The sequence below is a fragment of the Hyperolius riggenbachi genome, chromosome 4, assembly GCF_040937935.1.
Source record: "Hyperolius riggenbachi isolate aHypRig1 chromosome 4, aHypRig1.pri, whole genome shotgun sequence".
Classification (NCBI taxonomy): domain Eukaryota; kingdom Metazoa; phylum Chordata; class Amphibia; order Anura; family Hyperoliidae; genus Hyperolius; species Hyperolius riggenbachi.
Genome location: NC_090649.1, coordinates 349,696,769 through 349,724,659, shown reverse-complemented (window position 1 = coordinate 349,724,659; position 27,891 = coordinate 349,696,769). Strand labels below are relative to the sequence as shown.

Below are 27,891 nucleotides of genomic sequence, written 5' to 3'. Positions count from 1 at the left end.
TGGGTAGTGACTCACGTAGGGATTTTGGATGAAAGCTATGAAAATCCAGAAGGGTGTTGCGATCTGTCGGCTTAGAGAATAGGTCAAATGACAAAAGCCGGCCCCGCTTACACACATCAACATCGAGAAACGCAATGTGTGACACATCCACGTTATAAGTGAACTTTAAAGCAGTGGAGGCACACTGTAGCTCCTCATAGAAGAGGTCAAAGGAGGACCGGGGCCCCGCCCAGACCACGAAAATATCGTCAATGTATCTACGCCAAATACAGGCGTATTTCTTAAAAAGGTCATTACGGTACACCCAGTCCTCCTCGAACCTCTCTACAAACAGGTTTGCATATACAGGAGCTACATTGGAGCCCATCGAGGACCCCCTTTGTTGGAGATAAAAGGTATCTTGGAACAAGAAAAAGTTCCTTTCCAGTACCAATTCTAAAAGGGACATGATGAACTCAACCTGCAGTCCACTTACGGCAAGATCACCCAACAGGGATTGTCGTACGGCTGCCTTCCCTTCACTGTGTGGAATGCAGGTATAGAGTGACTCAATGTCCAAAGTAATAAGCAAACAATTATCATGGGGTAACACCAACTCACTCGTCTGGTTAATAAAGTCCGATGTGTCCCTGATGTATGATTTCTGATTGAGCATATACTTCCTAAGTACCTTATCAAGAAAAATGGCGGTGTGGCTAAAAACTGAGTCACACCCAGCCACAATAGGTCTCCCTGGTGGGTTATCAAGTCTTTTGTGAATCTTGGGCAAGCAATAAATGACCGGTGTCACTGGTTTGTCATTATAGAGATATTCAAAAAGTTTCTGGTCAATAACATTGCTGTCCAATGCATCACACAAGACATCTTTTAGCTCTCTCAGAAATAAACATGTTGGGTCCGCATCTAACTTCCTATAAACGCCTTCATCACTGAGCTGTCGCAAGATCTCTGTAATATAATCATCCTTATTTAGTAAAACTACAGCCCCACCCTTATCAGCCGGTTTCACCACGATAAGTGGATTTTTCTTAAGATCAAATAGAGCTCTCTTTTCTGCTCTACTCAAGTTATGTTTAACACGGGGCGCATGCCCTCTTTTAAATTCTGCTTCTAACATGGCAATGTCCCGTTTAACAGACTTAATGTAGGCCTCTACATGTTCATTACCTTCAGGCGCTCTGTTACCTGTAGGAGAAAAGAGGTTAAGCTCCTTAGCATCATATAAAGCTGTATTCAATGTACTTTTTGGAACAATGGGCTGTTTAGAAAAGAAGCTTTTCCATCTCAATTGATTAAAAAACTTTTCAAATTCAATATCCAGGGTGAAAAAATCAGGGGTAGCAGTTGGACTAAAAGAGAGTCCCTTCGATAGCACCGACAATTCCTCAAGGGACAATTGATGGGCAGAGATGTTAATAACTGGTGAGAGATCAGACTTCCTAGTTGGTAGCTCAGTGGTTACATACGGTCTCGAAAAAAGTATTCTCGTCTCGGCGTTTGTTTCTGTTGTCGCCTCTTGGGGGCCCGGGTAGATGAAGGCCCTGTGGCTCCTAAAAAAGAGGATGATTCCGACACAGAGGAGCCAGTGGACGGTGCTGGAGAATTCGGAGGTTCGGATCCCTGTCTGGGAAATCTGCGCCTCGGTTTTCGTGGGCCCCTGCCCCCTCCTGGGGTTGCGGGGACATTTTGTTGTTGCCATCTATAGACGTAGCCCGATGTGTAGTCCCAGCAGTCTCTCTAAAACTTGTCTTTTTTATTTTGTAAAGATTCCTTTTTATATTTTTCTAGCGCATCATCTAGCAATGCTATTTTAAGATCGTAAGCGTCTCTATTAGATTTTTCACAGAGTTTCTTCCGGATTTCCGCCGCCTCAGATTTAAAACCAGGAAGTTTCTTATAGATCCATTCAACATATAACAGGACGTCTGCAGGGGACCATTAGATGCCTTGGGTAAGTTCAACTGGTTTTCCACCCCCCCCCCCTCCCCCCTCTACAACTAATTCTTCAAGCTAATCATTAACCCAAAAGGGTCTACATAATAATTCTGATCCTTAAAGAGACTCTGTAACAAAATGTTCATCCTTATTTCTTCTATCCTATAAGTTCCTATGCCTGTTCTCATGTGGTCTGGCTTACTGCATCCTTTCCTACTTGCACAGTGGCTGTATTATCTCTGTTATATGATCTAATCTTCTCTCCTCTGTCGGGCTGGAATGTGCAGGGCTGCTTGTGATTGGATATAAACATACACACCCTCTCCAGGCCCCCTGCAGGCTCTGTGTGACTCACACACTCTGCTTATATGAGCCTATCACAAGCTGGTTAGTTTGTTTGTAAACACTGCCTAAAACTGGCAATTGCAAGCCAGGTTTGCAGCAGAGAGTGGCAGTAACAGCACAGAGGGGCCCAGGAGAACATAATGAATAGAATGATATGCTTTTTGTTGTAAGAAATTTAGAGTACAGATTCTCTTTAAAGCAAACATAAAGCGAAAATAAATTTATAAGATACGGAATTGTATGTGTAGTAAAGCTAAGTAATAGAGCATTAGTATCAAAAAAAAAAAGTCTCATTGTTCTGCTTTACAGGAAGAGTTGAAAAAGAAACTTCCATTATCTATGCAAAACAGCTTCTCAGCTGTTTGACACGTTGTATTCAAATATAGTCCTGTTTTCTGAAGCACTTAAAGGGAACCTAACCTGAGAAGGATATGGAATTTTCCTTTTAAAATCATTCCAGTTGCCTGAATCTCCTGCTAATCCTATGCCTCTAATACTTTTTAACTACAGCCCCTCAACAAGCATGCAGATCAGGTGCTCTGACTGAAGTCAGACTGGATTAGTTGCATGCTTGTTTCAGGTGTGTGATTCAGCCTCTACTGCAGCCAAAGAGATCAGCCAGACCGACAAGCAACTGGAATTGTTTAAAGGGAACCATCCATATCCCTCTCAGTTAAGGTTCCTTTTAAAGAGTAACTGTCAGGCTGCAGAAGCTAATTTAAACCTCTATTCTCCTGTGTTAAACAGTTTAGACAGAAGCCAAAAGACATTACTAAAGATAAAAATCTCTCTTACATTTAATGTGTTCTTATCACCAAAGCTAAGCTCCTAAGCAGGACGCAAGCCGCATTCCATACTGCAAAGCATTCTGGGGCCCTCCCCTCGGCTGCTAAGGAGAAGACGGGATCAAGTTTCAGCAGCTTCTAAACTCACAGCACAGATAAATCTCCGGGAAGATTACTCTGCAGGAGTCCGCTATTGTTCCTAGCCACATGGCTCATTAATATTCACTGCACACTGTGTTATTCTGTACGAGCTGTTCTGTGATCAGAAGCAGGCAGGACATGACGACACATTTGGCTTCACAAACATGGAACCTGCCATGGGCTGTCAGGAGCATCATTCTCTGCATATACTATATACAAATTCTGTGAAATCCAAACGTGGACAGTGAAATGCATATGTAATGTAAGTACAGCCAATCTTTAGCTACTGATATATGTGTTTATTTTCTCTGAGACCTTATACCTAACAGCTCCTCTTTAAACAACCAAGAAACAGTAAGAGACAGCTTGAGATAAGGATTCACTGCAGGAAAGTTCAAAGGGTCATTATTTTTGCTTTGCTTTATAGCTTAACAAACTGTGGTTTTAAAACTGCAACTGTGACAGTATGATGCAATGTTATATTGGAAAAAAAAAGTTATAACTGCAAATACAATTATAAGACAGTTTTCTAGTAGGAAACGTTTTTTTGCTACTAATGTTCTATTCACTATCAGTACTACACATACAGTTCATTATATCATAACTTTGAAGTGAGAGGGAAATGCAGGCTTCCATATTTATTTTCTTTAAGCCTGGTTTTACAATTCAGTGACATACTCCCTGAATGAAGTACTGCTGAAGAGAATTCCCATCAGCCTGCACATGCGTGCCGCATTGCCCCGCGCTCCATTGTGTACACTTACCACATCACCAAAGGCTTGCATTACTGCATAATCCATGCGTTAGGCACGGATTATGCAGTAACACTCTGTTAACTTTGCATAGGGATTGCAGCATTTTCATCACTTCTGTCAAATCGTGTTAATTATGAAAGACTCCATGGACTTTCATTTACTTAGCAACCTCTTGCAGTAAAATTGCTTAACGCAACTTTACCGCAGTGTAAAAGGGGCCTGAAGCAATACCAGTTGCCTGATGCTCCTGCTGATCCTTCGTCTCTAATGATTTTAACCATAGACCCTGAACAAGCATGCAGCAGATCAGGTGTTTCTGACATTTTTGTCAAATTTGAAAAGATTAGCTGCATGCTTGTTTCTGGTGTGATTCAGACACTGCTGTAGCCAAATGGATCAGCAGGGCTACCATGCCACTGGTATTGTTTAACAGGAAATAAATATGGCAGCTTCTATATCCCTCTCTCTTAAGGTTCTCTTTATATACCAGTAACCCAAAGCAATATACAACAGCACTATACCACACTATACAACATAAATATACTTTACATATACAAATAGCTGGATTCTTTCAAGGACGAGGAAGTGATCAACATTACTCCGTCCTTCATGAAGCATACTTTTCTCTTTGTCTATTAATAGTTATTATCCCAGAAGCTGCTCACAACTTCTCAATTGAGCCTTCTCTCGTCATTTCAAGAGCTCCACAGATACCTGGGGGGAAAAAAATGGCTTCTCACACCAGGATAATTTGCCTGATGTATTTGTATGTATAATGGTAGAGACAGGGTATATTCATTTAACAGAAAACATTCAACCAATGATCTAATGACAAATGTTGATTAGTCATGAATTAACAAACCAATGAAAAACGAGGCTGCAAGGTGGCATAATCTGTTTCATAACTTACTAGTGAGAGTTAATAAACCCTATTAACTCTCACTAGTAAGTTATGAAACAGATTATGCCACCTTGCAGCCTCGTTTTTCATTGGTTGCATCAGCAAAGTTTTGGTACCAAGTTTCTGGACGCAATGACCTGGTCGATGCCTATTGTTAAAAAAAAAAAAAAAAACAACCTTGTATAAATTCCAGCTCCGCACCAAGCAAGAGAAATAGATTCCAAAGCATGTTTTACTAAATTCTTGAAAAATAAGACTTTGCGCGCAGCTCCCATTAAGCCCTATGGGACTTTGCGTGCGCGTTTGCGCGCAGGAGCTTTGCGCGTATTACAGCACAAAGCGGTGATAACTTTGCTAGTGCAAAGGTTATCACGCCTAAAGTCTTTTAGGCGTGATAACTGAGTTATCTCCGCTTTGTGAATCAGGCCCCATGTATGCTGAGAGGTACTACCTTATAGGGAAGATACCCAAATATTTTCGACCCAATGACAAATTCATTTTTGCACACCATGTTTTTGATATAGTGTATTTTGTTACAGTAGTATACATCTTTAAAGTATTTTTTATATAATTTTTATCTCACAGGAAAATTTGTGTATTGACGTCAAAATTGAATAACAAATCAGACAACAAAGTATACATAATCACAGTGATCATGGGCATTGTGGGAAAATAACTTTAGGCTAATTGTAATAATAGGAATAATATAGCTATGATCCATTATGATAAACAAACACACATTTCTCATATATATACACAACTTACAACAGTTCTTAGACGTTTCCCTACGTGAAGAGTTGTCCTTTAATAAAACTTAGCATGAATTCCTAGAGAACCTAGTTTTATTTATCTAATAACCTAAAAAAAAAAAAAAAAAAACTTACGTGGTGCATCAGATCTGTATCCATTACATTGCAAAATCTAATATTTCCCCATATAGAACATAATTTTATCATAAGGTTAAAGACAATAATCCAGTATCCAATATTCTGTAGACTAGTCCCTCATAATTTCCTGATATTGATCCATAGTTTTATAAAGAATCCAAGACATCCACACCGATTTATATTTATCCACTTCGTGCCAATATGGTTTCTTGCAATTGAACTACTTCTTAATATAGGGTACTGAACCTGATTTCCAATAGATAGGAATCAGACCCTTTGCTGCATTTAACATAAATGGGATAACTGAAGCCCTGTATTTTCTCATAGAAATTGGAGCAAAGTGAAACAAAAATTGCCAAGGGTTCCAGACTAGCTCAATACCCGTCACCTCCTTGATAAACCTCTCCCACCTTTTTCCAAAAAGGGGTAAGCACCGGACATTCCCAAAATATATACAGCAATGACCCCCTCCCCCAACAGCCTCTCCAACACTCCACTCCCTGGGAATCATAAATCCTAGATAGGAATACTGGGGTCCTATACCACCTTGTTAACAATTTATAACATCCTTCCTGTATATGAGTACTAATTGATGTGGCATGTTCTAGAGACAAGACCCTAGTCTCCTGAGCTACCGTCAAAGTGAATTCAGTATCCCTCTCCCATTCCCTCAGATACAGTTCTACATCTCCCTAATTCTTCCGTGAAGACCTTATACAAATAAGATATCAGGTGGGCGGGTTTCAAATTCATAAATAAACAATTTCTCCCATTCTGTCATATCATGCTAGCATTTTTTCCACCTGCACCCAACCTTTCTGATCCCCATTATGTTTCCAATCTACAATTCTCTTTAGAGCTACAGCTTTTTAATATACGTTAAAGAGAATCTGTACTCTGAAATTCTTACAATAAAAAGCATACCATTCTATTCATTATGTGCTCCTGGTCCCCTCTGTGCTGTTTCTGCCATTCTCTGCTGCAAACCTGGCTTGTAATTGCCAGTTTTAGGCAGTGTTTACAAACAAACTAACCAGCTTCTAATAGGCTCAGCTAAGCAGAGTGTGTTAGTCACACAGAGCCTGCAGGGGGTGTGTACAGCTTCTAGCTAATCACAAGCAGCCCTGCACATTCCAGTCTGACTGCCTCAGCCTGACTGTGCCGACTATAGAGAGAAGATTAGATCATATAACAGAGATAACACAGCTACTGTGCAATTAGGAAAAGCTGCAGTAAGCCAGACCACATTAGAAAAGGCATAGGAACTTATAGCATAGAAGAAATAAAGATAAACAATTTGTTACAGAGTCTCTTTAAAGTTTGGGACCCCTAACCCACTGTTTTGCCCCAGAAAATACGTTTTTTAAACCCTCTAACTTTGCTCACCATTCAAAGATGGGAATAAACAAAATTGCTGCAAAACATGTATATTCAACTCAAATACATAGTTTATTTAGTCCTACAATCCTGTTACAATATTATCTAAGCATGCAGAATCATAGTTAGAGTAATTAGAAGGATGCATCGACAATGCTTTACCAGTTGTTGTAGCATTACCCAGCGAGAATCGGGGGACCTCAGCGATATCGAAGGGGAAAACACTTACAACACACAAACAGCCCGTCTGCTGGTCTTCTGGAAAGTCCCAAAATCAAAGTGTTTTTCCCTGCCTTAAATAGACAGAATCATCATAGCAGTATAGCGCAAGCACATAAGCAACTGATCAGAACATGTTCCTATTCTGCACAAGCGCAGAAAGAACACGCGTTGCCATTTCAGCGCATGATCAGAACATGTTCCTATTCCGCTTAAGCGCAGAAAGAACACGTTGGCATTTCAGCGCATGATCAGAACACTTTCTTATTCTGCACAAGGGCAGGAAGAAAATGTTGTCACATGGACAACGAATGTAAGAAAATGTAAGAAATGTATCAAAATGTAACTTGTTGCATAGCAATTCAAGAACTTTTTTTATGAACAATAGCAAGTTCTCCAGTTGCTGTGATGAACGATAATGACCCATTCAGAACCAGGCAGAATATAATACACATACATGAACTATAATATAACATATATATGTAAACAGTAATCTACATTCCCATACATTCAAGACAGTTATGTCACATATGTATCATACCTGCCTCTTTGTTTTGATCTCACCATGGTGCTGTATAACAATCTAATGGTGCCCCAGTGTTCTCCCCAGGATTTTTTTCCAGCTGGAAGGCATGAAAGAGTAGCCGGGTGAGGTGTGACAGGGGAATGCAGGACCAGTGCAATTCTGCTTACAGCATAGAAGGAGCATGAGGAGACGAGCCGATGTATCTTGTAGGTACACGCAATGCAATTTTCTGACAGATTTACTGTCAGATCGACTATTTCCAACATGTTGAATCTGATTTTTAATCGATTTTCCGTTCACTTCTATGGGAAACCAGAAATTTGATCAGAAATCAGATTGGACGTGTTAGAAATAGCCGATCTGACGGTAAATCTGTCAGAAAATTGCATCGTGTGTACCTAGCATTAGGGAGAAAATGTTTCAGATTATGGTGCTCCGGTTCCCCCAGCGACATGATTGACGGCAAATATTAGATTGTAAGATCTTCTGAGTACAGTTATGCTGGGGATACACGGTACGTTTCTGTACCATGTATCGAGCCGCTGTTGCGCCCAGCTGATAATTTCCGACAGGTCCGATGACCCGCCGAATCGATTCCCCGCTCGATCCCCGCGGGCGAACAATAGCGGGGAGTCGAGCGGAAGATGAGGAAGAGCCCGCAGGGACGAGCGGGAATCGATCTGGACGGTGGCGGGGACGCGGCGGGGGTCGATCCGGCTGCTAATCGAGCTTCCGGGTCGACCCGTGTATTCCCAGCATAAGTGACATTACGGTAGGGATTCGATTGTAAGGTCCTCTGTGGATAGTTAGTGACATCACAACAGGGATTAAATTGTAAACTCCTCTGTGGATAGTTATGCCTGGTATACACCATGAGATGTTCTGGCAGATTTACTGTCAATTATTTCCAACATGCCCAATTTTACATAGAATTGAATGAAAAATCAATTGGAAATCAGATGAAATAATCGATCTGGCAGTAAATCTGCCAGAAAATCTCATTGGGTGTACCAATCATTAGGGACACGACGGCAGCGATTAGATTGTAAAATCGTTTGTGGATAGTGTCATCACAGCAGGGATTAGATGGTAAACTCCTCCGTGGATAGTTAGTGATATCACGCAGGGATTAGACTGTAAAATCCTTCCTGAATAGTAAGTGGCATGAAGGCATGAATTAGATTGTAAGCTCTTCTGTGGATAGATAGTGACATGAAGGCAGGAATTAGATTGTATGCTCACCTGTGGATAGTAACATGATGGCAGGGGTAATTCAATTAAATAAAGGTATTGATCCAAAATAGGCAGCAAAAAACTGGATTAATTAAAATAAAAAAAAACACACACAGCCCCCACCTACTGTATATTATCTCAGATGATCACCTGCACACTGAAATCAGGCTAACAAAGCCTTGTGACATGACAAGCAGAGTCCCCTCTGTATGCAGCTGGCCAGTGTCCTGTCTGAGAGACGCTGAGATCCACACACACCAGGTCATCTTGAGGAGTGATTAGAGGGAGGGAGGTAGGGTGTGAATCCACACTGCTAGCACAGCCTCTCAGTAAATTAAAATAAATTCCTAACATTCCAGCCAGGCAGACTTTGCATTAAGCCAACCTGTATTTGTAGCTGCTGCTTCTCTCTGACTGGCTGCTCATGCACAAACCCTGGCTCCCTCCATGATCTATCATTTGCCGCCAGCTGCCTCCACGTGCGTCACCATGACGTCACAACATCACTGGATAAGCCAGTCCCCGAGCCATGCTATTGGATGGCTGGGCACCTCTGGTTTGCTTGTGAGCGGAGCGAGCGATTGGCTGTACCATTACGCAAGCATGTTTTCAAAATAGGGAGGCCTGGCAGCTCTACAAGTTGCTCCGGAGCCTGGAGAAAGAATGCCGGTGTGGCATCCGTAATAGACGAGCCCCTCCAGCCTGCCCGTGGCCACCAACTGCTGCTAGCCTGCCTATCTGCATACTTATGCAGGCTATAGTCGGAGGTAGAGATGAGGGGAGGGAGAAGACTGACTAGGAGGGGAAAAGGGTGCATGCAGACTGCAGCTGTGTCGGCATGATGTATGATCGGTCGGACGCTTCGGCTTTGGCTGTTTTTTTTCTACCTAGGTGGGCCAATGACAACAGCCGGGTGGGGTTTAAAAACAGCCGGGCGGCCCGCCCACTTAATTGTCCCTAGGGAGAACACTAGTGGCCAAACATGGTACAATTTTTTCATTTTTTTCGATTAGATAAATTTGTTTGATTATCCAGTTAGATCGGAAAGATCGCATAGTTGCTTTCGAGGTACCGTACCGTATACGTTCAATTAGGCCGAAAATCCGGGGTAAATGATCGAATATGCTGAAAATTCAAATTGAGAAAAAAGATCGATATAAAAAATAAAGTATTCGATCTAATGGTTTATTCGATCGGAAGTGACTTTTTTTTTCAAAACGGAATCTCTTTTTCAGCTCAAGCTGTATTTTACCTCAGATAGTTAATCCAGACGTCAGTTTTAGCTGCAAGCGTCCATTGAGCTGTATTCTTCATGTTAATTGCTCAAATTTATTGATTCTGAAGTTATTATTACCTCAGAACCATTATATAGCTGTGATTTACCTCAAAAAAAATTTGGCGTCGTGTTGAGGGAATTTTTTTCCCTAGAGCAAGTACAAATGGCTCTATTGAGTAAAAGAAAGAAAGAAGACCAGAATTGCTTTTGTATTGTATCTATGGACTCTCCTTGATGAGGAAAAGCCAAAAAGGAAGTGGTGCAAAAATTGGCTACTAGAAAAAAGAGAAATATCCTAATGTGTCACTGCTAAGAGAATTAAAGGAGAATAATCCAGAGGATTTTCATAATTATTTGCAAATGAATAATTTAACTTTTCAGTTGTTGTTGCAGAAGATTAAACCGATAATTGATAAAATAAAATAAAAAGAAAAACACATAGTGAGAGCCATGCATCATGCCTAAACTTTTAATTGAGTCATAGCCCATGGGCAATACTGGTCAGTGTATGCCACAGTGTAACCCATTGCTCTGCAAACTTGTCTCTCCAGCTGCTAAGAAACTACAAGTCTAACAATGCATTTGCCTATATGAATCATGAGTGTGGCAGTCAGACTCCTGCAATGCATTGTGGGAATAATAGATCATTAACAGCTGGAGAGTCAAGTTTGCAGTTCACTGTTGTAACCAAATTTGAACTACAACCAGGTTTACAAGTCCCTACATGTCAACTCTGACCTGGGGCGCTGACTGAGTAGAACTCCAACTGTTGCCCGTTTGAGCAAAAGGACAGGAAAAGTATTGAGTCAGAGCCACAGGCCAGAAAAAAATATTGTAAGACATGCAGCAAGGAAAAGGTTTCAGTCATAGCCCATGGGCAATACTGGTCAGTGTATGCCACTATACAGTATGGCCCATTGCTGTGACTCTATTTGATCATAAACAAGATCATACCTGAGACACTGAGACAGTACAAGTCCAGTTGCTGCGGTGAACACAATATCAAACATTACCCTACCTGTCTTTCTGATATATATATATATTTCACTTCTCAAATATCTGTGTGTCTCCTATATGATATATTTAAAGAGAACCCGAGGTGGGTTTAAAGAATATTATCTGCATACAGAGGCTGGATCTGCCTATACAGCCCAGCCTCTGTTGCTATCCCAAACCCCCCTAAGGTCCCCCTGCACTCTGCAATCCCTCATAAATCACAGCCACGCTGCTGACAAACAGCTTGTCAGAGCTGGCTGTGTTTATCTCTATAGTGTCAGTCTGCTGCTCTCCCCGCCTCCTGCAGAACTCCAGTCCCCGCCTGCATCCCTTCCCTCCCTGCTCATTGGAGGGAAGGGTCAGGGGCAGGGACCGGAGCTATGCAGGAGACGGGGGAGCAGCTGAGACTGACACTACAGATGTAAACACAGCCTCCCAGCATGGCTGTGATTTATGAGGGATTGCAGAGTGCAGGGGGACCTTAGTGGGGTTTGGGATAGCAACAGAGGCTGGGCTGTATAGGCAGATCCAGCCTCTGTATGCAGATAGCATTCTCTAAACACACCTCGGGTTCTCTTTAACTGCCATTTTTTATCGTAGCAACCAACAATTTATACAGGAAAATCATGACAATTAACAACGTTACCCAAACTTTCACATCCCACTATATATATATATATATATATATATATATATATATATATATATATATATATATATATATATATATATATATATATATATATATATATATATATATATATAATCTCGTATAAGACGCTCTTTTTTTCCCCCCAAAAAATGGGGTGACGCGTCATTACAAGCCGGCACTAGAGGAAGCCACCCACAGAAGCCGGAAGTCTTCAATCGCCGCGGGCAAGATGGAGGAGGTAAGCTGCTGCCGCTGCTGACACGGTGGGGGTACCCGGCGACACAGGAGGGGGTAGAGGCAAGCGGCAGCGGGTGATTAGTTGGCCGCAGCGGGACACAGATGGGGTGACAGCAGGACACTGGCGGCAGACAACGGGACACAGATGGGGTGACAGCAGGACACTGGGGGCAGACAACGGGACACAGATGGGGGTGACAGCAGGACACTGGGGGTAGACAATGGGACACAGATAGGGGTGACAGCAGGACACTGGGGGCAGACAACTGGACACAGATGGAGGTGACAGCGGACACATGGGGGTGACAGCAGCACACTTGGGGCAGACAGCAGGACACTGGGGGCAGACAGCAGGGCACCTGGGGGCAGACAGCAGGACACTTGGGGATGACAGGAGGACACATGGGGACACAGAAGGACACCATTTGGGGTAGGTTATGTACAAGATGCTCCTGAAATATGGATGCACCAGGTTAAGGTTTTTTTTTCCTTGGTTTTTGGCCTCTAAACCTAGGTGCGTCTTATATTCCGCACACTGCATGCATTTGCGATTCTGATTCCGCTTTTTAATCGGTTTTTACATCCGATTCAGATTTTTAATCTTTACTGCATGCTGCGTTTTCTGATCCGTTTTTCTGTTGAATGTACTCAGGGAAAATCGGAATTGAAAATCGGAAACGGAATCTGAATAGAAATACGGATTTTCAGTGTGCAAGGAGCCTCATACGGCGAAAAATACGGTACATACATACATACTTACTTACTTACATACATACATACATACAATACATCACCATAGTTACATAGTTATTTTGGTTGAAAAAAAGACGTACGTCCATCGAGTTAAACCAGAGAACAAAGTACAACACCAGCCTGCTCCCTCACATATCCCTGTTGATCCAGAGGAAGGCGAAAAACCCTTACAAGGCATGGTCCAATTAGCCCCAAAAGGGGAAAAAATGCTTCCTGACTGCAGATGGCAATAAGATAAAATCCCTGGATCAACATCATGAGGCATTACCTAGTAATTGTAGCCATGGATGTCTTTCAACGCAAGGAAAGCATCTAATCCCCTTTAAATGCAGGTATAGAGTTTGCCATAACTACTTCCTGTGGCAATGCATTCCACATCTTAATCACTCTTACTGTAAAGAACCCTTTCCTAAATGGCTAAAACGTTTTTCCTCGATGCGCAGATCATGTCCTCTAGTCCTTTGAGAAGGACGAGGGACAAAAAGCTATTAAATTGCCACTTAGCTAAAACTATCCATCATAATATTCAACTACTTAAAAAAAAATAACACACCTATAAAACAAAAATTTAATAATAAACACACTTCACAAACAAAATAAAAACAATTCTATTAAACTACCCGTATATTCCGGCGTATAAGATGGCTGGGCATATAAGACTATCCCCCAACTTTTTCAGTTAAAGAGTAACTGTCAGGCTGCAGAAGCTAATTTAAACCTCTATTCTCCTGTGTTAAACAGTTTAGAAGGAAGCTCAAAAGCCATTAGTGAAGATAAAAATCTCAGTTACCTTTGATGTGTGCTTATCAGCAAGTCTGTTATAGACCCATAAAGACGCAAGCCGCATACTAAACTGCAAAGCATTCTGGGGCCCTCCCCTCGGCTGCTAATGAGACGTTACAGAAGCTTGTAATCAGTCCAGCGTGTAACACTGATAAATCTCGGGGCAGAGTACTCTGCAGGAGTCAGCTATTGTTCCTAGCCACATGGCTCATTAATATTCACTGCACACTGTGTTGTTCAAGTAGGAGCTTATCTGTGATCAGGAAGCAGGCAGGACATGACGACACATTTGACAGAAAAACATGGAGCCTGCCATGAGCTGTCAGGAGCATCTATCTCTGCATATACTATATACAAATTCTGTGAAATCCAAACGTGGACAGTGAAATGCATATGTAATGTAAGTACAGCCAATCTTTAGCTACTGATATATGTGTTTATTTTCTCTGAGACCTTATACCTAACAGCTCCTCTTTAAATATAGAGTTTAGGATACACTCACTATATAAGACTACCCCTCTTCTAACACACACCAAATAAATCCTATACTGGTGCTATGTATGAACAGATACTGGTGCTGTACTATATGTGGTACCCAGTATATAACTCTATACAGTTACTTTATTAGTAGGGATCTCAGTTTCTGGAAAAAGGTCTTATGGTGGCCATACATGGTACAATTTTTTTCATCCAATCTTACCAATTCTATGTAGTATAAGGGAGCTGCCTAAATTATCCTTTCGGTATATTCACTTAATTTACCCTTATACTACATAGAAATAGTAAGATTGTATGAATAAATAGTACCATGTATGGCCACCATTAGGGAGAGGGATGGGTATCATCGACATTGGAAACAAGAGCCTAGGTAGTATATTTATCTTTATTATGCTGATACGACCCAGCCAGGTATGACTATGTTTGGTCCGCTTTTCAAGGTCTTTCCCTATATTATCCAATATTGGCAGGACGAGTAAAGCATATCTAAATTTGATGGCATGTTAATTCCCAGATACCTAAACACACCTTTTATTAGCATAAAGAGGAAACCCTCTTTAGACTCTCCAACTCCCTTGAGTCCAGCCCCACTCCAATTATCTTTCAAATATTACCTAATATGTTTGTATTCCTAGGTACTAGATCTACAGTTTGCAAAATGGTATAATTACTTTTTATAATTCAGTACTTCCTGGCTTTCTTCTCAGGATTTGACTGGAACCTTGTATTTAAGTGGGACTATATGACACCAGAACAAAGAAGAGCAAGGCAAGGAAACCCAATAACTCCTATCAGGTATGTATACTTAATGTATGTTACTACTTAGTTTTAACAATTATTTTTTATTGAAACTTCAAATATACACTCACCTAAAGGATTATTAAGAACCCCATACTAATACAGTGTTTGACCCCCTTTTGCTTTCAGAACTGCCTTAAAGGATACCCGAAGTGACATGTGACATGATGAGATAGACATGCGTTTGTTCAGTGCCTAGCACACAAATATGCTGTGTTCCTTTTTTTTCTTTCTCTGCCTGAAAGAGTTAAATATCAGGTATGCAAGTGGCTGACTTAGTCCTGACTCAGACAGGAAGTGACTACAGTGTGACTCTCACTGATAAGAAATTCCCCTTTTTTACCTCTTTCTTGCTCTCAGAAGCCATATTCTGCTAGGAAAGTGTTTTATAGTTGGAATTTCTTATCAGTGAGGGTCACACTGTACTCACTTCCTGTCTGAGTCAGGACTGAGTCAGCCACTTGCATACCTGATATTTAACTCTTTCAGACAAAGACAGAAAAAAAAGGAAAACATAGTTATTTGTGTGCTAGGCACTGTACATACACATGTCTGTCTCATTATGTCAAATGTCAGTTCAGGTAGCCTTTAATTCTACGTGGCTTTGATTCAACAAGGTGCTGAAAGCATTCTTTAGAAAAGTTGGCCTATATTGATAGGATAGCATCTTGCAGTTGATGGAGATTTGTGGGATGCACATCCAGGGCACGAAGCTCCCGTTCCATCACATCCCAAAGATGCTCTATTGGGTTGAGATCTGGTGACTGTGGGGGCCATTTTAGTACAGTGAACTCATTGTCATGTTCAAGAAACCAATATGAAATGATTCGAGCTTTGTGATATGGTGCATTATCCTGTTGGAAGTAGCCATCAGTGGATGGGTACATGGTGGTTATGAAGGGATGGACATGGTCAAAACAATGCTCAGGTAACTCATGGCATTTAAACAGAGACAAAAAGACAAAGACAAACACTTATATAGTGCTTTTCTCCTGGTGGACTCAAAGCGCCAGAGCTGCAGCCACTAGGACGCGCTCTATAGGCAGTAGCAATGTTAAGGAGACTTGCCTAAGGTCTCCTGCTGAATAGGTGCTGGCTTACTGAACAGGCAGAGCCAAGATTCGAACCCCGTGTCAGAGGCAGAGCCCTTAACCATTATCCAGCCATCAATGCCCAATTGGCACAAAGGGGCCTAAAGTGTGCCAAGAAAACATCCCCGCACCGTTACACCACCACCACCAGCAGCAGCCTGCACAGTGGTAACAAGGCATGATAGATCCATGTTCTCATTCTGTTTACGCCAAATTCTGACTCTATCGAGACTCAAAAGACCAGGCATTATTTTTTTAGTCTTCAACGTCCAATTTTGTTGAGCTTGTGCAAATTGTAGCCTCTTTTTCCTATTTGTAGTGGAGATGAGTGGTACACGGTGGGGTCTTCTGCTGTTGTAGCCCATCCGCCTCAAGGTTGTGAGTGTTGTGGCTTCACAAATGCTTTGCTGCATACCTCGGTTGTAACGAGTGGTTATTTCAGTCAACGTTGCTCTTCTATCAGCTTAAATCAGTCGACCCATTCTCCTCTGACCTCTAGCATCAACAAGGCATTTTCGCCCACGGGACTGCCACATACTGGATGTTTTTCCCTTTTCACACCATTCTTTGAAAACCATAGAAATGGTTGTGCGTGAAAATCTCAGTAACTGAGCAGATTGTGAAATACTCAGACCCCAGACCCTCTAGCACCAACAACCATGCCACGCTCAAAATTTCTTAAATCACCTTTCTTTCCCATTGTGACATTCAGTTTGGAGTTCAGGAGATTGTCTTGACCAGAACCACACCTGTAAATGCATTAATGAGAAATTGAACAGGTGTTCCTAATAATCCGTTAGGAATGTACTAACATCTGCTATGTTACATCTTTTTGTTGTTGATATTGGTGTCCAAGAGGAAGCTCTGCTAAAAAAGTCTATTTGAATGGTATAATAACGCCAAACCTTACAATTGCACATATCAGAAGCAGACATTTGCTTAACCATTTCAGCCCGCGGGGATTTTTCACCTTATGCAGAGCAATTTTCACCTCCCATTCATTCGCTAATAACTTTATCACTACTTATCACAATTTATTGATCTATATCTTCTTTTTTAAGCCACTAATTAGGCTTTCTTTGGGTGGTACATTTTGCTAAGAATTTTTTTTTAATAAATGCATTTTAACAGGTTTAATAAGAAAAAAAATGGAAAAAATTCATTATTTTTCAGTTTTCGGCCATTATAGCTTTAAAATAATCCACGCTACCATAATTCCATAATTAAAACCTATGTATTTTATTTGGCCATTTGTCTCAGTTATGACACCATTTAAATTTTGTCCCTATCACAATGTATGGCGCCAATATTTTATTTGGAAATAAAGGTTCATTTTTTTCCGTTTTGCGTCCACTATTTACAAGCTTATAATTTAAAAAAATGTTCATAGTATACCCCCTTCAAATGCATATTTAAAAAATTCAGACCATTCAGAGTTGCACTTCCAGCAAGTCGGGGAGGCATTAGGTGCAAATGAGGCAATCTTCCTCGGAGTTATGTACCATCTATAGATAATCTAAGTTAAGCATGGTTAAAATTTCAGGTTGTATACAAGGTGGACATAGATTTTTAGAGGAGATCAGATGATACAGTCTATGGTAAGTAAAGAGTTGGTTTGGGGGGAGATGGAATTGGCTGCTTAATGAACTGAAGGATTTGAGTTGGTTGTTTACCAAGAGAAGGAATCCTCCCAGTTGATTCCATACCGACAGGTTTAGGTCTGGTGTGAAATATCTGAGGGCTCTTAAATTAGTCTGAATTACAGTGGAGTTAGATTTGGGAGGGGGGTGTTTAAAAAAAGCTTTCCCGTGCTTTTAATGAAGCTTGTATGGAAGGATATGGATTTTGGGGAAGTTTTGCCCCCATTATAAAGCTAGTTAGTAAGTCCCTCAAGTTTGCTCCTGTGAGGAGTTGTTCAAGTTGTACCCAGGGTCTATCTGAAGACCACCAGTGTCTGATCATATCTAGGTTTGCAGCTTTATAATATGATTTCATACAAGGTAAACCCATACCTCCAAATTTTTTTGATAGGGTCATTATCTTGTGTGAGGTACGAGGTTTTTTTCCATTCCAGACAAAGTTATTGGTGCATTTTTGAACAACAATAAACCAAGTTTTATTAATAGCAATATGTAGGGTTCGGAAAATGTAAAGGATCTTTGGGAGGATAAATAGTTTGAAATCTCCTATTCTGGCTGACCATGAGAGGTGAAATTTAGACATATTAGAGCATTCTTTTTTAACCTCTGAAAGTAACGGAATGAAATTATACTTCAATAGGGCTGATGAAGATCTGGTTAGGTGAATACCTAGGTAGGGAACCGCTTCCTCTGCCCAAGAAAAGGCAAATGCTTGTCTTAGTTTAGAACTTAGATCATTGGATAAATTTAGGCCTAATCCTATAGATTTGTTTTGATTCAATTTGTACAGAGATGTATCTGCAAAGCTGGTTAAATCCTGCAGTAATGATGGGAGGGAAATCAGTGGATTTGTTAATAATAAAGCTACATCATCTGCGAATAGGCTGATGAGATGGGAGGAGCCTTTGTACTGTACACCTGTAATAAGAGGATTAGAACGTATTTTTTGGGCAAGCCTTTCCATGATTAACACGAAAATGATAGGTGACAGGGGGCAGCCTTGGTGTGTTCCATTGGAAATGGAAAAGGAATTGGATATAAAGCCAGCTGCATTGACTTGGGCAGAGAGAGCGGTGTACAAAGCCATAATAGCAGATATAATAGTGTGATGATCCGCTCAGCTGGCTGCACAGGCAGACAGCTGTTTGTCCATTCCTCTAGTCTGTGGGCTGCAGGTCTCTGGAACAGAGACCTGTCTTTTCATTGCAAGTTTCTGTTCTGTTCTCTTGCTGGGGAATTTGCATACATTCGTTATGCAAATCCCCTACCTGCCTTCTTTGATGACTGGCACTATAAGAGCTTTATGTTTCCCAGAATGCTTTGCTGGTCATTTCCCTTCCTTGCTCAGTTCCTGATGGACACTGCTGGAGTGTCAGCCATTGCTATCTAGTATAGTTAATTCCTGGGGGTTGCTTTTGGCTCCCCTTCTAGCCCAGTCAGGTTGTATTATCTGTATTGCCTGTTCTGTCTTGTCTTGCCTGTTTGCCATTGTCCTGTCCCTATGGTGGTTGACAGGAAATGGTTCTGATCTATGTTCTTGGAGTATAGCTGGTGCAGCGGTTGCTACCAGCTATCTCTTCTGTTCTGTTTCCTGGGATCGCGCTAGCTACTTTGTGCTAGCGCTGGGGATCCTTCTGTTCTGTTTCCTGGGATCGCGCTAGCTACTTTGTGCGAGCGCTGGGGATCCTTCTGTTCTGTCTTGTCGGTCGCGATTGCGCTGTCACCAACGGCGGTTGATAGCGAATCGTTCTGTCTTGCTGAGATCGCACTAGCCGCTAGCGTTAGCGGCTGTGGATCTTTCTGATCTATGTTCCTGCTTGGATCACACTTGCTCTGGCGGAAGAGCGGTGGATCCTTCCTGCCTAGTTCTTGTTTTTCGTGTGTCTGTCTTGTCCGCTGCGCTTGCTACAGGCTCGGTGAGGTAACCGTTAAGCAAGCGCTCGCGTCCCCTGTTTCATGTTTGTCTGTTTATGGTTAGTTAGGTGTGCTTGTCTCTATTGTGCTTATCACGTGGAGATGGCGCATAACCGCGTGCACTGTTGCGAATGAGTGCAGTGTTCGCGGTTAGCTAGCGGTTGTTATTTTCCGTATCTCCTTATTGTATTTGCTGTGCCTTTGCTACCCTTGTATTCTATTCTGTTCTGCCTTGTGTCACGTCTCGCGATCGCACCTCTCGCGATCGCGTTCCTATTTCGTATCTGCTGTTGTGTGTGCGCGGTCGCGGAGTGGCGACTGGATTGGCGCACACACATACAACCTATCCCTTTTGCTCAATCTCATTCACAATCGCCTCTCTTGCGATTGCATTCTGCGCTTCGTACAATTCCTGTCTGGCACTTGTGGAGGTACAGAGGATTGGTTCCTCTGCACTCCCCAGCGCCATCTGCCGACAGGAATTTCCCTCTACAGGTGCGTAGCACCTTTTGCTGGGTTCCTGCAAATTATACGCTTGTGGAGGATCTCCGCCGTGTCAGTGCACGCGTTGTGCGCTGATCACGGGGAAAGTTCCACAATCGTGACAAATAGTTCCTGAAAACCCAAATTTGAGTAGAGTGGCTCTTAAGAACTGCCAGTGGACCCTATCGAATGCCTTCTCTGCGGCCAGAGTAAGGAACAGAGAGGGCACCCGACAGAGCTCCACATGGCGTAAGGCAGCAGCCATTCTTCTAGTAGAATCTGATGCTTGACGGTTTCTTGTAAACCCTACTTGATCCTGGGCTAATAATGAGGGGGTAATTAACATGAGCCAGTTTGCTAATAGTTTCGCATTAAACCCTACTTGATCCTGGGCTAATAATGAGGGGGTAATTAACATGAGCCAGTTTGCTAATAGTTTCGCATACAATTTTATATCAGAGTTCAGCAAAGGAATCGGTCTGAAGTTGGTCACAGAACTTTAATCGTTTCCTGTCTTGGGAATAACTGTAATAATAGCTTTCAAATATTCCGGAGGGATCGTGCCCAAGGAGGCAAATTTATTAAATAGATCTGTAAGCAAGGTTGAGAAAATATCTGCAAATTTGATTAATTATTCGTTGCTGAAGCCATCTGGGCCAGGGGCTTTGTTTCGTTTAAGGGATTTTATTGTGGAACAAATATCTTTTTCCGTAAAGGGGGAGTTGAGGGTATCTAGCTGTGATGAGGATAACTTGGGGAGTTGAATAGAATCCAAAAAGGAATCTATTATTTCAGGAGTTGGTTGATGAGTAGTTGAGTCAGAGTTTAGGTTATATAATTTTGCATAGTATTCGCAGAATAAATCTGCGCTATGTTTCGGATTCGTAACTATTGTTTTGGTAGAGGGGTTAGTCAAGGAGTGAATTTTTGTTTTCAGTTGTTTATGTCGTAGAAGGTTGGCTAAATATTTTCCAGCCTTGTTGATTTGGGAATAAAAATTAAGTTTTGATTTTTGCAGTAGGTAATCATATTGAGAGTGGAGGATATTCGCTAATTCTTGCCTGAGTGAGAAAAATTCTTTTTCTAAAGATATATTGGGAGAAATTTTATGTAGCTTTTCCTTGTCCTGTATCTGGGACAGCAATGAGGAAAATCTTTCTAATCTCTTTTTTTTTTTGATGTGGGAACCCTGTCTTATAAGTATGCCTCTAGAGAAGGCTTTAAAGGGAAGGTCCAAGCAAAAAAAAAAAAAATGAGTTTTACTTACCTGGCGCTTCTACCAGCCCCATGTAGCCATCCTGTGCCCTTGTAGTCACTCACTGCTGCTCCAGTCCCCCGCTGGCAGCTTTCTGACCTCGGAGGTCAGGGCCACATTGCATACATTTTTACGCATTCCAGCTAGTGCAGGAACAAAAATTTACGCGTTGCACCACTAACGCGTAAAAATGTATGCGTTAATGTTCCTGCACTAGCGGGAATGTGTAAAAATGTACGCAATTCGGCCCTGACCTCCGAGGTCAGAAAGCTGCCAGCGGGGGACTGGAGCAGCAGTGAGTGACTACGAGGGCACAGGATGGCTGCATGGGGCTGGTAGAAGCCCCAGGTAAGTGAAACTCATTTTTTTTTTTTTGCTTGAACCTTCCCTTTAAGAGCAGACCAGACAGAATCTAGACCGACTTCCGGAGTCCGAATGAATTGCAGAAACTCTTTGATTTCCTATGATAGTTTGCAAACGAAGGAGTGATCAGACAATAGTGAGGTGATAAATTTATAGAGAGACCATCTTCTAGGGTAATACTGACTGGGGCGTGATCAGAACATATTCGGGGGCTGATTGAGGTGTCAGAAACTTTTTGCAGGAGTATCCTATCTGTAAGGAAGAAATCTATCCTGGAGTATGTTTTGTGAACAGTGGAGAAATACGAGTAATCCCTCTGAGGAGTGCAGAATGCGCCATGGATCGTATAAGTTGTACTACTGCATCTGCTTATCTATGAGGGTTATTTTATGTAGTGATTTAGAGGAAGAATCCAACCTAGAAGGGCACGCATTGAAATCACCCCCTATAAGTAATAGACCTTTCTGGATAGATTTTATTTTTGCAAAAAGTTTCTGAGTGAAGGCCCGTTGAGCTGTATTAGGACCATAAAGAGAGACTAATGTAAGCAATTCCCCATTAATATGGCCAACAAAAATAATATACCTTCCCTGTGGATCGGTGACAATAGTAATAGGATCAACCTTGAGGTCTCTATGGAAGGCCATCAACACGCCCCTTGTTTTTCTTTTGGAAAGTACTGTGGTATATTAAAGGATATGCCTTATGAGAACAGAGATGAGAATCTTTCTCGAGGAGGTGTGTCTCCTGGATAACGATAATAGAGGGTTTAGGGGTATGATCTCCCTCCACATAAGGTGTCTCTTATATGGAGAATTAAGTCCCCGGACATTTAAAGATGTTCTCTTCAAGGGCATTTTGAGGGGAACATAGCTTTAAGCAGATGTGGATATACATTGCATGAACAATGACATCCTTGTTACATAGTTACATAGTTATTTTGGTTGAAAAAAGACATGCGTCCATCGAGTTCAACCAGTACAAAGTACAACTCCAGCCTGCTCCCTCACATATCCCTGTTGATCCAGATGAAGGCGAAAAAACCCTTACAAGGCATGGTCCAATTAGCCCCAAAAGGGAAAAATTCCTTCCCTACTCCAGATGGCAATCAGATAAAATCCCTGGATCAACATCATTAGGCATTACCTAGTAATTGTAGCCATGGATGTCTTTCAACGCAAGGAAAGCATCTAAGCCCCCTTTAAATGCAGGTATAGAGTTTGCCATAACGACTTCCTGTGGTAATGCATTCCACATCTTAATCACTCTTACTGTAAAGAACCCTTTCCTAAATAAATGGCTAAAACGTTTTTCCTGCATGCGCAGATCATGTCCTCTAGTCCTTTGAGAAGGACTAGGGACAAAAAGCTATTATATTGCCACTTAGCTAAAACTATCCATCATAATATTCAACTACTTAAAAAAAAATAACACACCTATAAAACAAAAATTTAATAATAAACACACTTCACAAACAAAATAAAAACAATTCTATTAAACTACCCGTATATTCCGGCGTATAAGATGGCTGGGCATATAAGACTATCCCCCAACTTTTTTCAGTTAAATATAGAGTTTAGGATACACTCACCATACAAGACTACCCCTCTTCTAACACACACCAAATAAATCATATACTGGTGCTATGTATGAACAGATACTGGTGCTGTACTATATGTGGTACCCAGTATATAACTCTATACAGTTACTTTATTAGTAGGGATCTCAGTTTCTGGAAAAAGGTCTTATGGTGGCCATACATGGTACAATTTTTTCATCCAATCTTACCAATTCTATGTAGTATAAGGGAACTGCCTAAATTATCCTTTCGGTATATTCACTTAATTTACCCTTATACTACATAGAAATAGTAAGATTGTATGAATAAATTGGCCACCATTAGGGAGAGGGATGGGTATTATCGACATTGGAAACAAGAGCCTAGGTAGTATATTTATCTTTATTATGCTGATCCGACCCAGCCAGGTATGACTATGTTTGGTCCGCTTTTCAAGGTCTTTCCCTATATTATCCAATATTGGCAGGACGAGTAAAGCGTATCTAAATTTGATGGCAGGTTAATTCCCAAATACCTAAACACACCTTTTTTTAGCATAAAGAGGAAACCCTCTTTAGACTCTCCAACTCCCTTGAGTCCAGCCCCACTCCAATTATCTTTCAAATATTACCTAATATGTTTGTATTCCTTTGAGAAGGCCTAGGGACAAAAAGCTCACCCGCCAAGCTATTATATTGCCCTCTTATGTATTTATACATGTTAATGAGATCTCCTCTAAGGCGTCTTTTCTCTAGACTAAATAAACCCAGTTTATCTAACCTTTCTTGGTAAGTGAGACCTTCCATCCCACGTATCAATTTTGTTGCTCGTCTCTGCACCTGCTCTAAAACTGCAATATCTTTTTTGTAATGTGGTGCCCAGAACTGAATTCCATATTCCAGATGTGGCCTTACTAGAGAGTTAAACAGGGACAATATTATGCTAGCATCTCTAGTTTTTATTTCCTTTTTAATGCATCCCAAAATTTTGTTAGCTGTAGCTGCAGCGGCTTGGCATTGAGTACAATTATTTAAGTTGTTGTCGATGAGTACGCCTAAGTCCTTCTCCAAGTTTGATGTCCCCAACTGTATCCCATTTATTTTGTATGGTGCTAGACCATTGGTACGACCAAAATGCATGACTTTACATTTTTCAACATTGAATTTCATCTGCCATGTATGTGCCCATATAGCCATCCTATCCAGATCCTGTTGCAATATGACACTATCTTCCAGAGAGTTGATGATTCTGCACAATTTTGTATCATCTGCAAAAATAGCAACATTGCTCACTACTGCATCTACTAGGTCATTAATACATAAATTAAAGAGCACTGGACCCAGTACAGACCCCTGTGGGACCCCACTGATAAGTCTCCCATTTTGAGTACGATCCATTGACCACAACTCTTTGTTTTCTGTCCATTAGCCAGTTCCCTATCCATGCACACAGACTCTTCCCCAGTCCTTGCATCCTCAACTTTTGCACCAGACTTTTGTGGGGAGCAGTGTCAAAGGCATTTGCAAAGTCCAAGTGTATCACCTCTACAGCATTCTCAATATCCATATTAGTGTTCACTACCTCATAAAAGCTGAGCATGTTAGTCAAACAGGACCTGTCTTTAGTAAACCCATGTTGATGCTGAGAAATAAGATTTTCTACTATGAAGTCATGTATAGTATCTCTTAGTTACCCCTCAAATAGTTTACATACAACTGATGTTAACTACCTGCGGACCGAGCGAGTACGAATCTACGTTGGGCAGGGGGCGCTGCGGTCCTGACCGGACGTAAACTCTACGTCCCATTGACCGCGCGCCCCAGCCCGTCCGCGTCGCTCGGTCCGCTCTGCCCCCGCCGCAGTCAGCTGCCCTGCTGCCTCTATGACGGCAGAGCACTGTGAGCCGGGCAGGAGCTGTTTTCATTGGCTCCTGGCCCTGTCATTCATGTAAGCCGTTCCCATTGGCTTACATGAAGTTACAGGGTCAGGAGCCAATGAAAGCGGCTCCTGACCGGCGCACAGCACTCTGCCGTCATAGCAACGGCAGAGAGAGCAGCCTGCGGCGGGGACAGAGCGGCGTGTACGGCGGGAGCGACGGTAACTTGCGGCGATTCGTCGGGTAGCGGCGGTTTGCTGGACCAGCACCCTCTGGTCCTTAAAGAGAGTCTGAAGCGAGAATAGATCTCGCTTCAGACCTCATATATAGCAGGGGCATGTGTGCCCCTGCTAAAACGCCGCTATCGCGCGGCTTAAAGAGGAACTGTAACGACAAAACGGCCCCTGGGGGGTACTCACCTCGGGTGGGGGAAGCCTCAGGATCCTAATGAGGCTTCCCACGCCGTCCTGCGTCCCTCGGGGGTCTCGCTGTAGCCCTCCGTACAGCTGTGACACAATATTTACCTTCCTGGCTCCTGCGCAGGCGCTCTGATGGCTGTCGGCGCCGAAGTAGGCGGAAATACCCGATCGCCGTCGAGTCTGCTCTACTGCGCAGGCGCAAGTTTCCGGCGCCTGCGCAGTAGAGCGGACCCGACGGAGATCGGGTATTTCCGTCTATTTCCGTGCCGAAAGTCGCCACAGCGCCCCCGCTGGAGCCAGCGAAGGTAAATATTGAAGCTACAGTCGGCTCTGTCGCCGGCTGTTCGGAGGGCTGCAGCGAGACCCCCGTGGGACAGAGGACGGCGTGGGAAGCCTCATTAGGATCCGGAGGCTTCCCCCACCCGAGGTGAGTACCCCCCAGGGGAGGTTTTTGTTGTTACAGAGTCTCTTTAACGGGGGTCCCTGTCCCCCCAAATCCCCTCCGTAATGCGGGGGAGCGTTTCCGCATTGGGGCAGGGCTAACCGCCGCAGCCCTGCCCCACGCGCGTCTGTCGGACGCGTATCTCCGCCTCTCCCCCGCCGCTCTCAGTCTTCCTTCACTGAGAGGGGCGGGGGAGAGGCGGCGATGCGCGTCTGATAGACGCGCTGGGAGGCAGGGCTGCAGCCGTTAGCCCTGCCTCCAGGAAGAGAAATTTAGCGACCAAGTCTGCGACCAACTTTTGCGGGGTGGGTTGGGGGTGAAGGGACCCCCGTTAAGCCGCGGGATAGCGGCGTTTTAGCAGGGGCACACATGCCCCTGCTATATATCAGAGCTGAAGCGAGATTTAGTCTCGCTTCAGTGTCTCTTTAAGGGGGCAGAGGGTGCTGGTCCAGAAAGGGTTAAGCTTACAGGTCTATAATTTCCTGAATCTGATTTTTTGCCCTTCTTAAATAATGGGAAAACGTGGGCTGTACGCCAGTCCACTGGGACTCTGCTAGTTGAAAGAGAGTCACAAAAGATAAGATAAAGGGGTTTATCTATAACTGAACTTAATTCCCTTAGGACCGGAGGATGCATGCCATCCGGGCCAGGTGCCTTGTCTATTTTTAATTTATTTAGTCTTGTCTTCACTTCTTCCTGCATTAAGTATTTAATTTTACAGTTAGAAGATTGAGACTCTTCTGCCTCTGTAATTTGCAACAGTGCTGTTTACTTTGTGAAGACAGAAGCAAAGAAAGCATTTAATACCTCTGCCTTACCTTGGTCATCCACCATTGAGTTCCCACCCTCATCCTTTAGGAGTCCTATACAGTCAACATTTCTTTTTTTAGAGTTGATGTACTTGTACAACTTTTTTTGGGTTAGATTTGATATCCCTAGCGATTTGATTTTCAGCTTCGATCTTTGCCAGCCTAATTTATTTTTTACTTTATTGCACTCCTTATAATTGCTTAGTGCAGCCTTTGTCCCCTCCTGTTTTAGGACCTTATAGGCATTCTTTTTCCTCTTCTTTTTATCCCTAACCTTTCTATTCATCCATAGAGGCCTTTTTTTATTCCTAGACACTTTGTTTCCATATGGGATATACATACTACAATATTGATTGAGAATAAGTTTAAAAGTTTGTTATTTCCCTTCAGTGTCCTCCCCTTGTAGTACATTATCCCAGTTCACCAAACTTAGTGCCTGCCTAATTTGATTGAACTTTGCTTTTCTAAAATTCATAGTTTTAGTGGTCCCGCTGCCCTGTGGCCTATCAGTCACCAGATCAAACGTTATCATGTTGTGATCACAATTTCCCAAATGTTCTTGAACCTGCACATTTGATACATTATCTGGTCTATTAGAAATGATCAGATCCAGTAACGCATTCCCCCTAGTTGGTTCCGTTACCATTTGAGTCAAGTAATTGTCCTGTAGTGCTGCCAGAAATCTGCTGCTTTTACCAGAATGGGTAGCCTCAATACCCTAGTCAATGTCTGGAAAGTTGAAGTCGCCCATAACTATGACCTCATTTTTACTTGCAGCTTTTTCAATTTGCTGTAGTAATCGTAGTTCTGCAGCTTCATTAATATGAGGTGGCCTGTAGCATACCCCAATAAGCAATTGACAACTTTTATTTCCACCATGAATATTTACCCAAACGGACTCCACATCTTCGCAATCTTCCTCCATCTCATCGTTGAGGACAGCT

The 27,891-nt window shown here is 42.4% G+C and overlaps 1 protein-coding gene across 1 annotated transcript in view; it reads left to right on the top strand.

Annotated features, from left to right (window-relative positions):
- GALNT2 (polypeptide N-acetylgalactosaminyltransferase 2) overlaps positions 1-27,891 on the top strand; it is a 1,163,038-nt gene that overhangs the window by 354,335 nt on the left and 780,812 nt on the right. The window contains exon 9 of the mRNA XM_068231909.1: positions 15,007-15,094. Coding sequence (XP_068088010.1) covers positions 15,007-15,094 — 88 coding nt within the window. The remainder of the gene's footprint in view (positions 1-15,006; positions 15,095-27,891) is intronic.